This window comes from Ceratotherium simum, chromosome 22, assembly GCF_057802395.1.
Source record: "Ceratotherium simum simum isolate JZ-2026a chromosome 22, ASM5780239v1, whole genome shotgun sequence".
Classification (NCBI taxonomy): Eukaryota; Metazoa; Chordata; class Mammalia; order Perissodactyla; family Rhinocerotidae; genus Ceratotherium; species Ceratotherium simum.
The window spans coordinates 32,322,902-32,335,526 of NC_141921.1; the positions used below are offsets into that span (position 1 = coordinate 32,322,902).

A 12,625-nucleotide genomic window follows, 5' to 3' on the forward strand; every position below is an offset into this window, starting at 1 on the left:
TCTTAGTTTCCTGGTGTTTAGAATGGAGGTGATAATACCCATCTTGCTGGGCTGTTGGGAGGATTAAATGAGCTCAGTGGGTAATGCACGTGGCACGTGTTCTCTCAGTGGTATTATCTTTAGTATTTTGGGAAGCTCCTTCCATTTGGCCATCCTGGAGTGATATTACCTTAATGTTATTAAATGTATTCTCAGGTGTAAGGTACTGCTTTTTATTTATCTGAGAAAAGTTCTTTATTCTGTTTTAAAATTTCTTTCTGCTTAGGGCATTATAATGTCAACGAATCCCTTGTGAAGCAGTCGCCAAAGATATTAATGTCTTGTTTTAAATCGAAAACTGGCCGTGGATTGAAACTGACGTCAACAGGCCCGGGACCCGGTTATTACAACCCAAATGACCACACCAAAATTCCGAAAAAGACTCTTTTCCCGTGAGTCCTGGTTCTTCTGATCTTTCTTCTGAAAGGTGGTTCTGGGGAAGGACCCAACATGGCTAGAAAAGGAGGCGGTGTCTCTCCAGGGGCCCCGGTTGCCGTAGTAGGTGCTCAGTAAGTACTTGTGCAATGCAGAATATTTATTGAGCAACTACTCTGTGCTGGGACTTCACTCCTTATTCAATTGTCATAACAACCCTGTTGTAAGGATTATTACTCTGACTTCATAGAGGGGAAGCGAGGCTTCAGTGAGGCTGAGAGATTAGCTTAAGCCCACACAGCTAACTGGAGGTGCCTCTGGGCATGAGGCTCAGGACAGCCTGGGTCTTTCCACGTTCCTCATGGTGCTGTGCTCCCCTGGTGCTGACATTATTTTATTTGTATAACATGACAGTCCCCTTGGGATGGCAGGACGTACAGAAGCAGTGGAGCTCTCTGGTTTGTTACTGATGGGATGAAAGCCTAGACTTCGGAGCTGGTCAGACCTGCTGGATTCGACCTTCAGCTCTGCTGTTTGCATGCTGTGTGACTTTGGGTGCTGTACTAACCCCTCTGAGCCTCCATGCCCTCATCTGTAAAGTAAAGTGGGGATAATTCATGCCTCATAGTGTTGCTTTCACATTTAGAAATACATATTTGGCATATAGTGGGTGCAAATGGTGGTGACGTTAACAGAAATTTAAAAAGTGAAGACAAAGATTTGTGTTGCCATTTTCACTTTTAATTTGTATTTAGTGTTTAATTTATATTTAGTGTTACTTTCACTGAAGATGCTCAAAAACTCACAGGGCTTATTTATTCCTCAAATGGTTCTAGAGTTTCTAGAAGTAACTACAGTTAAGGTCAGTCCTCCTGTCGCCATCTAAGACCTCCCCCCAGTATAGTCCTCTCCAGGCAGGACTGGCTGTCGGGAGGCTGACCAGCAGGGCTGGGACTGAGCCACCTGGGCACCTCCAGGAGGTCGGGCAGATGGCTGGGCCCACAGCCAGGTGCGTCGGAAGTCCAGGCAACCCAGGGAGGCTGGCACCATTGGATGTACTCTGACCGTTCGCCCAGGGTCAGGAGACTGGGTTAGGGAGAGGAGCAAGACGTGAACCTGCCGAGTCAAACTTAGAATCTGAAGAAGGGATTCAGACCCCGGATGGAGGCCGCCAGGTAAGTCCCTTCTGCCCTCCGGTTTTTGGGTTCTGCAGGTTGACCCTTCACAGGCTCCAGGGCTCAGGTCTAGGGCAGGAAAGTCTCCAGAACAGGCTCTCTCCAAACACCAGGGACTTGCCTCTGGGTTGGCCTGGAGCACCATTGCCCCCATTCTCCCTACTCTGCCAGCAGATAGGGAGGGTAAGAGGACAGCTTCGGAGTTAGCAGACCTGAGTGTGCTCACGGCTCTGTCTCTTGCGGAGACTTCTCTCTGAGCCTCAGTTTCCGTGTGATTAAGTGGAGATGAGGACCCCCTGACAGGGGTCCTGCGAGGGTTAGATGAGACAGTGCTTGAAAATAGCTATTACTCTTATTAATATAGCTGCTATGATTCTGCATCTTGTAGGCAGATGAGGATATAGGATGCAGCTGTTATGTGGCATGGCAGCTCAAGCGCCCAGCCCGAATCTGGAAGCTTCTTCAGGGCAATGGTGAAAGGAGAGTGGAGAATACTCAGTGTTGAACTGCTTTCCCCAGAGAAGTGTCATTTGGCCTTTGTTCACGTTTGGACCAGCGGTTTGAGATATTCTCATTTTATGGCATGTGCATCTGTCAGTCAGCAGGCTCTGGAGGTTTCTGGTTCTGTGCTGGAGGCGGTGGGGGTGCTCAGGTGAACAGAACACCATGCATGCCTTCAGACAAGCTCACCTGGGAACAACTCCAAAGCAAGGCAGAGGAGCGTGCAACAAAATGCCGGATTGTGTGGGCCCCAAGGTTGTGTGGCCACACACATCCCCAAGGGCAGTCTTTCCCGCTGGGGCAGTGCAGTGGTGCTGGCATGCCTGGGGATGTCTGGGGCTCACTGGCTCTCTGTGATGCTCCATGAATGACAGATCCTTGGTTAATAAGCCTAGGAAGCACTGCAGACAATCCCTCTGCCCCTGGGAGCGTCTCAGTGTACATGAGCTTATTAAAGGCTCTGAGAAGGCCTGCAGTCAAGTATCTGTTACACCCAGTGTCTCAAACTTAGGTTCACCCTGCTGAGTGGCTAACTTCCCAGCCTCCACAGCAGGACATTTGTGTTAATTGGCTCTGTGGCCTGGGGCTGCTCTCAGCACCTCTCTGGGCCTTCATTTCTCCATGTGTGAAAAAAGGGGAGGTGTTTCCATTTCCGACATCCATGACTCCAGGTTTGTTCACCACGTCACCCAGGAGAGCATACAGTGGGCAGTGGACATGGAGCAGGCCTGGACCCTCAGAGGAGGTCCAAAATATGTATTTTTAGATTGACACAGAAAGGATGAAGCTGAGAAATTTGTAATTTCATTTCAAAAGCAAGAAGATAAAACTGAAGTGTGCTTTGGGTTATTCTAAAATAGCATCCATCTGTTTATGTTGAATGATAAAGAAAACGATGTAATAGAAAGAAGATAGAGCTGAATGTCGTAGAATTGAGGGAGTATCCAAACCCCAGTCTCTCGGATTCGAGTTCTGTTTCTGTTCCCGTGTCCCTGGAGGGAACAGAGGGACGGGGTGCCTGAGGGCCCATGTGCTGGGACTGTTAGGTCCCTGAGAAGGTCTGCACTGGTTCCTCCCCACCTATGGGTAACTTTCCATGAGACTTTGTCCACAACAAGCCTAATCACATTTCCATCTCTGCGGCTGTGCGGGGCAGTGGTGGAGAATCCGAGAATCCTCACTGCGTTTCTTTCTCGGAGGCACACGCAGCCTGGGTTTCACATGCCTGTGACAGGGTGTGAGGCCTACCCTTATTTGTCTTGGGTTGGGCATGCTCGGCTCCCCATTCCTGGGTAGGGTTCCAGCTCGCAGAAATGCTATTTTGCCTCTGCTTTCTTCAGGATGCAGGAAGAGTCAGGGGAGATGCTAATCATCCCTGGAGTTGCTAGTCCCCTGTTACCAACCAGCTTAAGTGAAGCACGGAGAGGGGTGAGGTCAGGTGACCAGATGAGAGCACTCAAGAGGCCAGCAGGGGGCCGAGAATGGGCTCGCTGTGTCTCCACGCCCCCTGCTGGCCTCCCCGGCTGGTACTGGGAGAGGGCTGCGGAGGCCGCCTGGCCTAGTGGGTGTGAGGCAGGTGGAAGTCATGCTGTTCTGAACCTGCCCGCCTTCCCCCCTCACCAGGGGCGGGGGCGGGGGTCACTTAACTCCCGGGAATTCCAGTTCATCCTCTGTGAATTGGGACAAGAACACTTCCTAATGTGCTTGCAGGAATAAAATAAGAAACCCACATAACACCAGGTCTGGCACATGGTGAGCCTCCACACACGGAGCTTGTATTTTCCCAGAAGTGTGTGAGCGGGGCCTCCACACTCGCCTGATGTTTCTCCAGCGGCCCTGTGGGGCAGACGCTGTGCTAGGGGCTGGCGGGGTGTTAGCACGGCCGTTCCTGGGCTCCTTAGCTGAAAACCACGTCACGGGGTGTCTCTCTGCTCTGGCCACCTTGCTGACTCAAAAGCTAAGAGGATTTACCAGCTTCCAGAGGGTTTTAGAAGAGAAGGGGAGTGTGAGCCAGGGTTTCACTGCTTCGGGTCTTCAGTGCTCGTCACAGTGATGACTCAACGAATCAGGGTGAGTCAGGATAAGGGCTTCTGGAGATCAAAATAGTTCCTCCCAGGGGCTGACTTCCAGCTCACGCTCCCCGGCAAGGAGGTGAAACACCCACTGACATCTTCCTAACCCTTGATCTACTTCCTGGAGTTTTTAAGCCACTGGTTTTGCACAGACACGCTGTCCTGTCACAGCCAGAGCCGAAGAATCAAGCCCTGTTGGCCCTGCTCCAATTTGGGTAATTATGTTGGACCCACCTAAGGTTCCCCTGGGATTTTCAATTAGATATGGGATGCGTCTTCCCAACCGGCTGTAATCTGTCACCCCTACCCTGTTAAACAGACCCTGCATTCCACCCCAGAGGCAATCGGCTGCCCTTTAATGATGAGAAAAAATTGCCCCTTTATCCCTCCCGACCCTGGGAATCCCCGAGGCAGAGCGAACCTGTGCCTGGGAGTGTCCTCAGGGTCTCGCTGCCTTCCCCCAGTGACCTGCTGGGTCCTCTGAGACGTTCAGTATTCCTGGGTGATTCGCAAACAGCTCACGTTGAAAGCTGCAAACACACTTTATCCAGTTGTGGCCAAGTCAGAGCCTTTGATAGATGTTTTCTTTCTACGGGGCAGGACCAGGTTGGCTTTTATAACTGAGCAGTGAGGCTCATAAAAGTCCCGGTCACAATGCTCTGTGGGCTGCCCTGGGTTTGGGCCAGCCTGACCTCTGTGATTTGCCCAGCCCCACTGCGACACGGAGGGACCAGCGCTGGGCGTTGATAAAACTCTCCGGGGGGTTCAGATGTCTGGGCTGCCCTGCTTGCTTCAACCCCTCTACTCTTCTCTGCAGTTTAGCAAATGTCCTGGAATAGGGACGGGGGCCTCAGAGATGAGTCAGACACAATCCCCTCCCTTAAAGAGCTAGGCAAGCAGAGAGCCTAGACAATCTAGTGTGTTCTGTGTAGAGAAAAGAAGAATGGCTAGAATGTATTGAGGGGCCAGCTACACTGAGCTCAGGGCTTTCACAGATGTTATCCAGAGTCAAGCTTCCAACCCTCCTACAGGTCGGTATTGTACATAGAGTTTACAAATGCGTGCAGACTCGCCAACACGGTGGAGCAGAGGGTGGAAGCCAGGTCCACCTGACTCCAAAGCCCGTACTCCTCTGTGGAGCCACAGGAAGGGAGGTGGGGTAGGGGCGAGGGTGGTGGCCAGGGAAGTTTCTCTAAAGGAGGTAAGGAGTGAAGAATGAATCAGAGTTTGCAGGGAGGCAGGTGCTCCTGGCAGAAGGAACAGCATGGCAAAGGCACGGAGTTGCTGATGGTGTTGTGTTGGGCGTTTCTGGAAGGTAAAATGGGAGCAGGGGGCATAGACTAGGCTGGACGGAGAGGCCATAAATAGGAGCTTTTCCTTTAGCCTCTCATCAGGGTCTGTAAGGGGGACAGTCAGAAACAGTGAACAGCCCGGACGTCAGGGGGGATGGAGGGCTGGAGGCAGTCTAGGAGGCTCCGCCGGTCTCCTGTGTCCCAGCTCCCACCACATGGAGCTACAGCTTGTCCCTCTTCCGTGCTTCGGCCCCTGCTGTTTCTCCCCAGGAATGCTGCCTCCTCCACCTCTTCTGCCCGAAGAATCCCTGCTCACTTTTCAGGGCAAATGTTATTTCTTCTAGGGTGGATTTCCAGAGTCACCCAGTTGGAAGTAGTCTCTCTGCACTCTCAAGGCAGAGTTTTACCTCTGTTCTAACATTTCATGTTCAAAACAAAACAATACCAGGAAAGCACTAGTTAATCTTCAGCTCAATCCTGGGTGGCAGGCATTGTTATCCACCGTTTCACAGAGGAAGAAACTGAGGCTTAGGGAGGCTAAGAGACGTTCCTAAGGACACACAGCTAGCGAATGGGGAAGTGGAGATTCAGACCCAAATCTGTCCAACTGCAAATCTCTACTGCCTTAAGTTGTCACCAGTCGTGATTATCTCTAGCAGTGGATGGCCAAGCCCAGGGAGCATTCAGGGTCCGTGTCTTAGCACAGAACAGTCTGGACTCCCCAGAGTGCCTGGCAGAGAGCCGCACACATGGCTGATGCTCACCAAAGCTCCAGAGAGGGGAGTTGATGGTGCTGAGCCTCTCCTGGGCCTGTTGACGGAGTAGAAGGCGAGGGACCTCTCTAACCCATTCTCACCAAGGATGCTGGTGAGACGCTGACCCAGCTTGCCCAGCCTCCTGCAGGCTGCCCCTGGATAGGAAAGCAGACACCTCATGGTATTCTCAAAGGATCGGGCTTGGGGATGACCCAGACTGATGGGTGACCTCACACAGTGGTTGGCTCCTTCCAACTCTAACTTCCAGGAATCAAGCCTGTCTCCCAATGATGCCAGTCACACACTCATCAAATTTCTGGGAGTGCTTTGAAGGAGTGAACAAGCCAGAACAAGGAGAAGCCAGCTTTTATTTATAAGGGGAAAGGTGGTTGATCACACACTCTAACCAGTTCTTCCCCACCGACCGGAAGGGAAGAAAAGAGGCAATGTTTTTTTTCTCCTTTTCCTGTGGGCACCTTTGTTCTAAATATAAGCATCCAAGCCAGCTGTTCCTCCGTCATGCGATGGGAGCCTCAAGCACATTGACGATGGCTCTCAACAGTCTCCCCTGGCAGTGTGAATGTCCACGCTACCTCAGGGTGACCCCTAATCTCCCTGTCCTGAGTCCCAGTTGCTCCTCTGTGACCAGGCAGCAGGCTGTGGTGCTACAGGGATCATAATAATAACGCTGACTACTTTTATTGAGCACCTACTGTGTGCTGGCACTGTGCTGGGTGCCTACATACCTTTTCTCCACTCGCCAACTCCCTTACAAAGAGTTCATGCTGTTGGTCCTTGCTGGAGGTAAAAAGAGGTTAGGGGACTTGTCTGAGGTCTCACAGTCAGGAAGTGACATGAATGGAATTCAGACTCAGGTCTGTGTGACTCTAAAACCTAGTCCCCTCTGCCATGATGCCTTCCCCAAATGGCTAGGCACCCGAGACTTACGTTCTGGGGCCGGCGTTACCACTAACGTGCTCAGTGACTTTGGGTGACTTACTTTTACTCTCTGGGCACCAACTTCAGCAAAATAAGGAGGTTGGATAAAACATTTCTAGATACCCTCTCGTTCTCTGCTTCAGAAGGTGTTGATCAAAGGGCAGCAGAGTTCCAGTGGCTGGGAATCCCGGTCCCCTCCTCTGTGTGGATGGGTTGGCTTTGAGCTGGGGTGAGGCTTCTGTGGCCATTCAGTGCTCTGAGAACATTCTCTTCCGTTTTGGCTAGAGACCTTAGAAGAAGCTTCAGGGGTGAGGGGGAAGTAGGCAGCCCTTCTGTTGCATGGCTGGGAGAGTAACATGACTCCTGTAACAATCCCAGAATTCCCTGGGCAACCCAGTGAATCAAGGCCTGATGGAAAGTCACAGCTCAAAGAGACCTCAGAGGTCATCATGTGCAACCCCTTCATTTTACAGACAGGGAGACTGAGGCCCAGAGTGAGTTAGTGACAGAGGTAGGGGTCAAGTACAGGTTCCATTTCTGCTTCATTTTACTCTCGCAATCCCAGACATAAAAGACTCCCTTTCCTGAAGGAGGGGGAGACAGACCTGAAAACAAACAATTACAATGTAAGTGGTGAGTGTTATGCCGAGGTCTCTTACTTTCCAACCCAGTATTTTTCCACTCCTGCATCCTGCCTTGCCAGGAAGTATTTAGTGGGATTCTGGAATGTTAACACTGGAGTGGCCTCTAGAGATCTATTAGTTTTGGGATGGCAAATCCCTGGAATTCGGGATACCTCTTCCCATTTCCTGGCCATGGCAGACATCACAAGTGGATCACCGATGCTCCTGCCATTGAGCCCATGTGAGGCCTCAGTTCTTTACATGGAGCTCTAGCCAGGCACTACTAGTTGATCAGAGTTGGCACATGAGTTGATGCTGCCTGCCATTCCTGATTAGCTCGACAACATCATCTACAACAATGTGTACTAAGCTCTCCCTTTGTGCTGGGCCCTGTCCTAAGTACCATGTTTTAGATGTATTGTCTCATGTACCCTGACAACAAGCCTACAAGGTAGGTACTGTTATGATTGCCATTGTGCAGATGAGGAAACTGAGGTCCAGGGGCCCCCAGCTCACTAGCAGTGGAGGCAGAAGAAGAAACAGGTCTCCCAGTGCCATGTCCAGTCCTCTTGCAGACGACTTGGCACTGCGCAGGTCCTGGCTATGTCTAAACACTACCATTTCCCCAATAGATTGCTCTGGTGACATCTTCACATTTTGTCTTTTCTGAAGGAAAAATCCCATCCTGAGCTTCTCCGCCAAGCCTTTGCCTCTGCCCCCGAAGCCGCCTCTACCGGGCCCTGGTCAGTACGAGATCGTGGACTACGTGGGGCCTCCCAAGCTTTTCCTCTCTAGTGCCCCGTTCATGTCCAACACCAGCCGGTGGACAGCGGCGCCGGCCCAGCCAGGCCTGCCTGGCCCAGGTCAGAGGATTGTTCTAAATGGTTGTAAAAACCAAATCTGGAAGTGTTTGTCATTCCTGGGCCATCAAATGCCACTGATTTACAGGCTGTTTGCCAAACAGTTTACAGGGGTTACAGTAGATCTAGAAGACTTCTCAGCTTACATTTTCTGTGTCTGTGTGTGTGTGTGTGTGTGTGTGTGTGTGTGTGTGTGTGTGTTTAAGGTGAAAGGGCTCTTAGAGATGATCCAGGCCAGGGATTCATAACCGATGACCAGGAATGTTCCAGAGGCTCAAAGACAGGCCCCAGGGGGTCTGTGACCCTGAAATTGTCTGCAGATTTGGAGCATGCAGACATTATTTTCTGGCGAAAGGGGCCATAGCTTTTGTCAGATTGTCAAAAAAGTTCGTGTTCTTAAAAATGTTTAAATGACTGGTCTAGTCTGGCCAAGTCAATTGGCAAACGGGGAAGGCCTACAGAGCAAGGTGTCCACAGATCCACAGTGAGCAAGCGGCAGGGCAGAGCGCCAGGCTATTTCCCCTCTATGCCTCGTTTGTCCTGAAATAAACCCAGGGCCTGTCTACTGGAGCAGCTCTTTAAGCCATCCAGGTCCATCCCCTTTTCACAGGTGAGCATAAGCAGTGATCTCATGACCACTGGGATCTCCCTGAGAGCTAATAGCATGAGGGTCTCCCTCCGGTGGGTGGTCTCTGTACTCCCCAACCTATTTGTAGCTCTCTATGGAGCCCCTTAGCTAATTACCACCCCCCAACATTGGCCAGAGCTGGTGGCATTGGGGACTCACAGGTGGGCAGGTGGCGTGGGAGGAGGAAGGCAGAGCTGAGGTGGCTGCGGGTCTGTTAAATTCGATCTTTGAATGAGCATTGATGATGCTCCCACCCTAGGGAGACAAAGAAGACTTAGGCCCCATGCTTGCCCCCAGAGGCATCAATCTGGTAGGGGAGACACCTTCCCCCCCAAACACACAGGTGAGTAAAGACGGGGAGAAAGTCATTCTCAGAGCTTCCGCCTTGGAAATGCAGCCATAATCAAGCCAAGACTGCAGAGGTTTGACCTTGGGGTCACCCGGTCAGTCCAGGCAGAACTCGGTTTGGTTCGGCCAATGTACCTCATCTGACCCTGTCTGGCCCTGGCCTCTAGGAGCTGTTTCTGAGAGTCTTCTCCATGCTGAGCATGGCGAGGGGCACCCGGCACACAGGTGTAGGCCAGTTCCTGCTGCTGTGATCACCTGCGCCAAACGGGGCCTCCTGGGCTTACGCACATACAAACATCTGCCTTCTCGGCTTCCAGTGGGTGCAGGTCTCCCTGGACCACCATGTGCTCCCATCAGCAGCTTTCCGGGTACAGCAACAGTGCATGGACTCTCCTTAACTGATTCAGAGTCAATAAGAGAGTGTCTAGTCACCCCAGGTTGTGGTTCCCAAGCCCTGTGTGGTCTTGGCGGCTGGTCTCCTAGGGAACTGTGCCTGCTGTTGTCATGGCTTCACTTCTCTGGAAATTTCTGAACTAAATCAAAACAAAACCCCGCCAAACTGACCCCTTGCTTCTTTAAGAGTATTGCTTTACTCAATATTTTTTTCAAATTTCATAGAAAACTCTTTTGTAAATTTTCTCCTGTTGAAGTTAAGATGAGTTAAAGAATGTGGGAAGCTGGAGTTCGAGTCCGGTCAAAAGCCGTATAACCTCGGGCCAGTCCCCTCCTCTGTCTCCCCACATGTAAGATGCAGGGGCTGGGACAGGTCCCACGGGCCCTGCCAGCTCCGATGTAGAGTGCCAGCGACAGGAGCAGCTGGCCCTTCCTCTGTTAATGCCATCTCTCTCTGTCTCTCCTCACAGCCACGTACAAGCCGGAATTCCCAGGAAAGCAGTCCTTTCTCTACAACGAGGACGACAAGTGGATCCCAGTGCCGTAGTGACCTCACACAAGCTCCGGGAACCCTGGCCACCAGCTGCCCGGCCAGGCTTCCCGGGACATTCATTCAGAGAATGCCTATTTCGTGTGCCACAGCTGATGGCGTGCGGGCAGCTCTGCCAGCCCAGCCTGCTGTGACGGCTGGGCTGCTGTGTTGTCCTTGTCTTGAGCTGCCTCCTGGAGATTGGACCCCACTCCTGCAGACTCCAGGGCTTTCCTGAGCAGGAATAAGGAGTGGACAGAGCCTCCTTTGGTTACTTCGTCTTGCACCCATCCAGGCTGGCTTCTGGCCCCTCCCCTCAGGCTTAGGGGCTCCTGAAGCTCAGACTCCAGGGAGAAGGCAGACAATGGCAGATGCCCCGTCTAGAAGCCTGATGCTGAGCCGGGGCTCTGGGGCGCAGAGAGCACCCGCAGGGTGGACAGCACAGGGCTGCGGCCAGGCCCGCTCCTGTCCTCTGGCCTTGACTTGCAGTTCCAGGAGCCAGGAAGGCCCAGAGGCGCTTGTGGCAGAGACACGAAGGGGTTGCCTGGGCCCTCCGCCAGCTAAGCCTTCATGTCTCACCTTCAGGAAGAGCATGGCAGCCAGTCCCCATGGTCACCGTGCTCATTACCCACGTTCGGGGGAGGCCGCCACATCCGTGTGTTGGATCTGTATTCAACAGCAGATGTGGGCAGGACCCTGCTGGAGCCAGAGTCCTGGAAACCACGGTCCTCAGGGGCAGGGTGGCCACGCGCCAGCCTGGGCCTGCAGTTGCTTACTTTTACCCGACCTTTCTCCTTCCCCGGCCTGTCTCCATCCCCTGCCCAACCTCTGGCTCAAGTTTAACACAATCTTTAATGGATCTTTTCTGGCCTGCCAAATCATTTCCTCTTGGAAAGAGGAAGAGATTCCCAAAGAACCAAGAGGAAATGGAAGTCACCACACGTCTCCTCCTGCCCCAAACATCAATGTTGTCTTCCCTTTGTCAGTGGAGGTGTCTTGTGCAGTCTCCCCTCCACTTCCTTCCTCTTGGCTCCCTCCTTTGACTTTCCTCTGTGAAGGTGACACCCTGTCAGAACTGGCCTCTTATTGGCTCTCCCTCTGGGGAGGGGTGAGTGAGGAAGAGGGAGGGAGAAGGATGGAATAACATACCCAATTAAACTGAATTCTCACTTCTCACAAAAGCTGGCCTTTTTGTGAAGCTCAGGTTCCCGCATGCGCCCCATTGCTTCGGCATGAGTGGGAGGCGGCCCAGAGCACTGTGCAAGGAGCAACGAAGTCTCGACCTAAAGGCAGGACGTCTTGTGCTCAGGTCCGTAGCTTCTCCTCGAGGTGAGGAGTCGGATTAGAACTCAGGGGCTCAAGGTCAAGCACTTGCAGGGGCTGGGCGGGCAACGCACGGAGCAAACAGTGAGGCGGGGATGGGGGTCCGGAAGCCGCGGCTGTGCCTGTCTCAGGGTGCGTCCAGCGTGGCTCCAGCTAACTGCTGCCAGATCTGCAGATTCGTCAACAGAATCGGGGAAATCTTTAAAATTGAAATCTCTAGATTTGAGACGTTCACAACCACATTTCAATTTAAAATTCTTTGTTCAGGCTAAAAGAAACTCTTCTGCAGGCCGTTAGTTGTCCAATGGGTGCTAGAAGTTCTGGAAACCCCTCTTAAAGCTGACACTTGAAGCTATACCTTTCTTTGACCCCAGACTCTTGACAATGGGGCCAGACCCCAAGGCCTTGGTTTTTAGGTCCCTCTGATCCTGGGGGGCCTTAGCAGACCACTGGGCTGGAAGCAGCTGGCCCTGGGGTCACTGCGGGCAGAGGCTGGGGGTGATGCATCGGAAAACAAGACAGGCCTCTCCTCCTCGTGAGCAGCTGGGCTGAGCATCAGCAGGTGAAGTCTGTCTTTCCAGAAGGAGCCCCTTCCTAGTGGGGTCAGGAAAAAGAGGACTCTGGGAAGAGAATGGCAGGGCTGCCCTTGGCCAGTCAGAGTCTATGTTCTATAGACTATGTCTGAGGCCCTGAGCTCAGAAGCTCTGTCTTGATTGTATCCAGCCTCTCTCAAGATCTCGTAGGCTCCTCACAGCTCCGTCCAGCCCAGTGGT

The 12,625-nt window shown here is 52.4% G+C and overlaps 1 protein-coding gene across 1 annotated transcript in view; it reads left to right on the plus strand.

The window, feature by feature from the left end:
- Nucleotides 1–12,254, plus strand: part of STPG1 (sperm tail PG-rich repeat containing 1) — a 48,831-nt gene extending 36,577 nt beyond the window's left edge. The window contains exons 6-8 of the mRNA XM_014783987.2: nucleotides 266–431; nucleotides 8,444–8,634; nucleotides 10,471–12,254. Coding sequence (XP_014639473.2) covers nucleotides 266–431; nucleotides 8,444–8,634; nucleotides 10,471–10,547 — 434 coding nt within the window. The 3' untranslated portion in view covers nucleotides 10,548–12,254. The remainder of the gene's footprint in view (nucleotides 1–265; nucleotides 432–8,443; nucleotides 8,635–10,470) is intronic.
- Nucleotides 12,255–12,625: the final 371 nt, after the last annotated feature.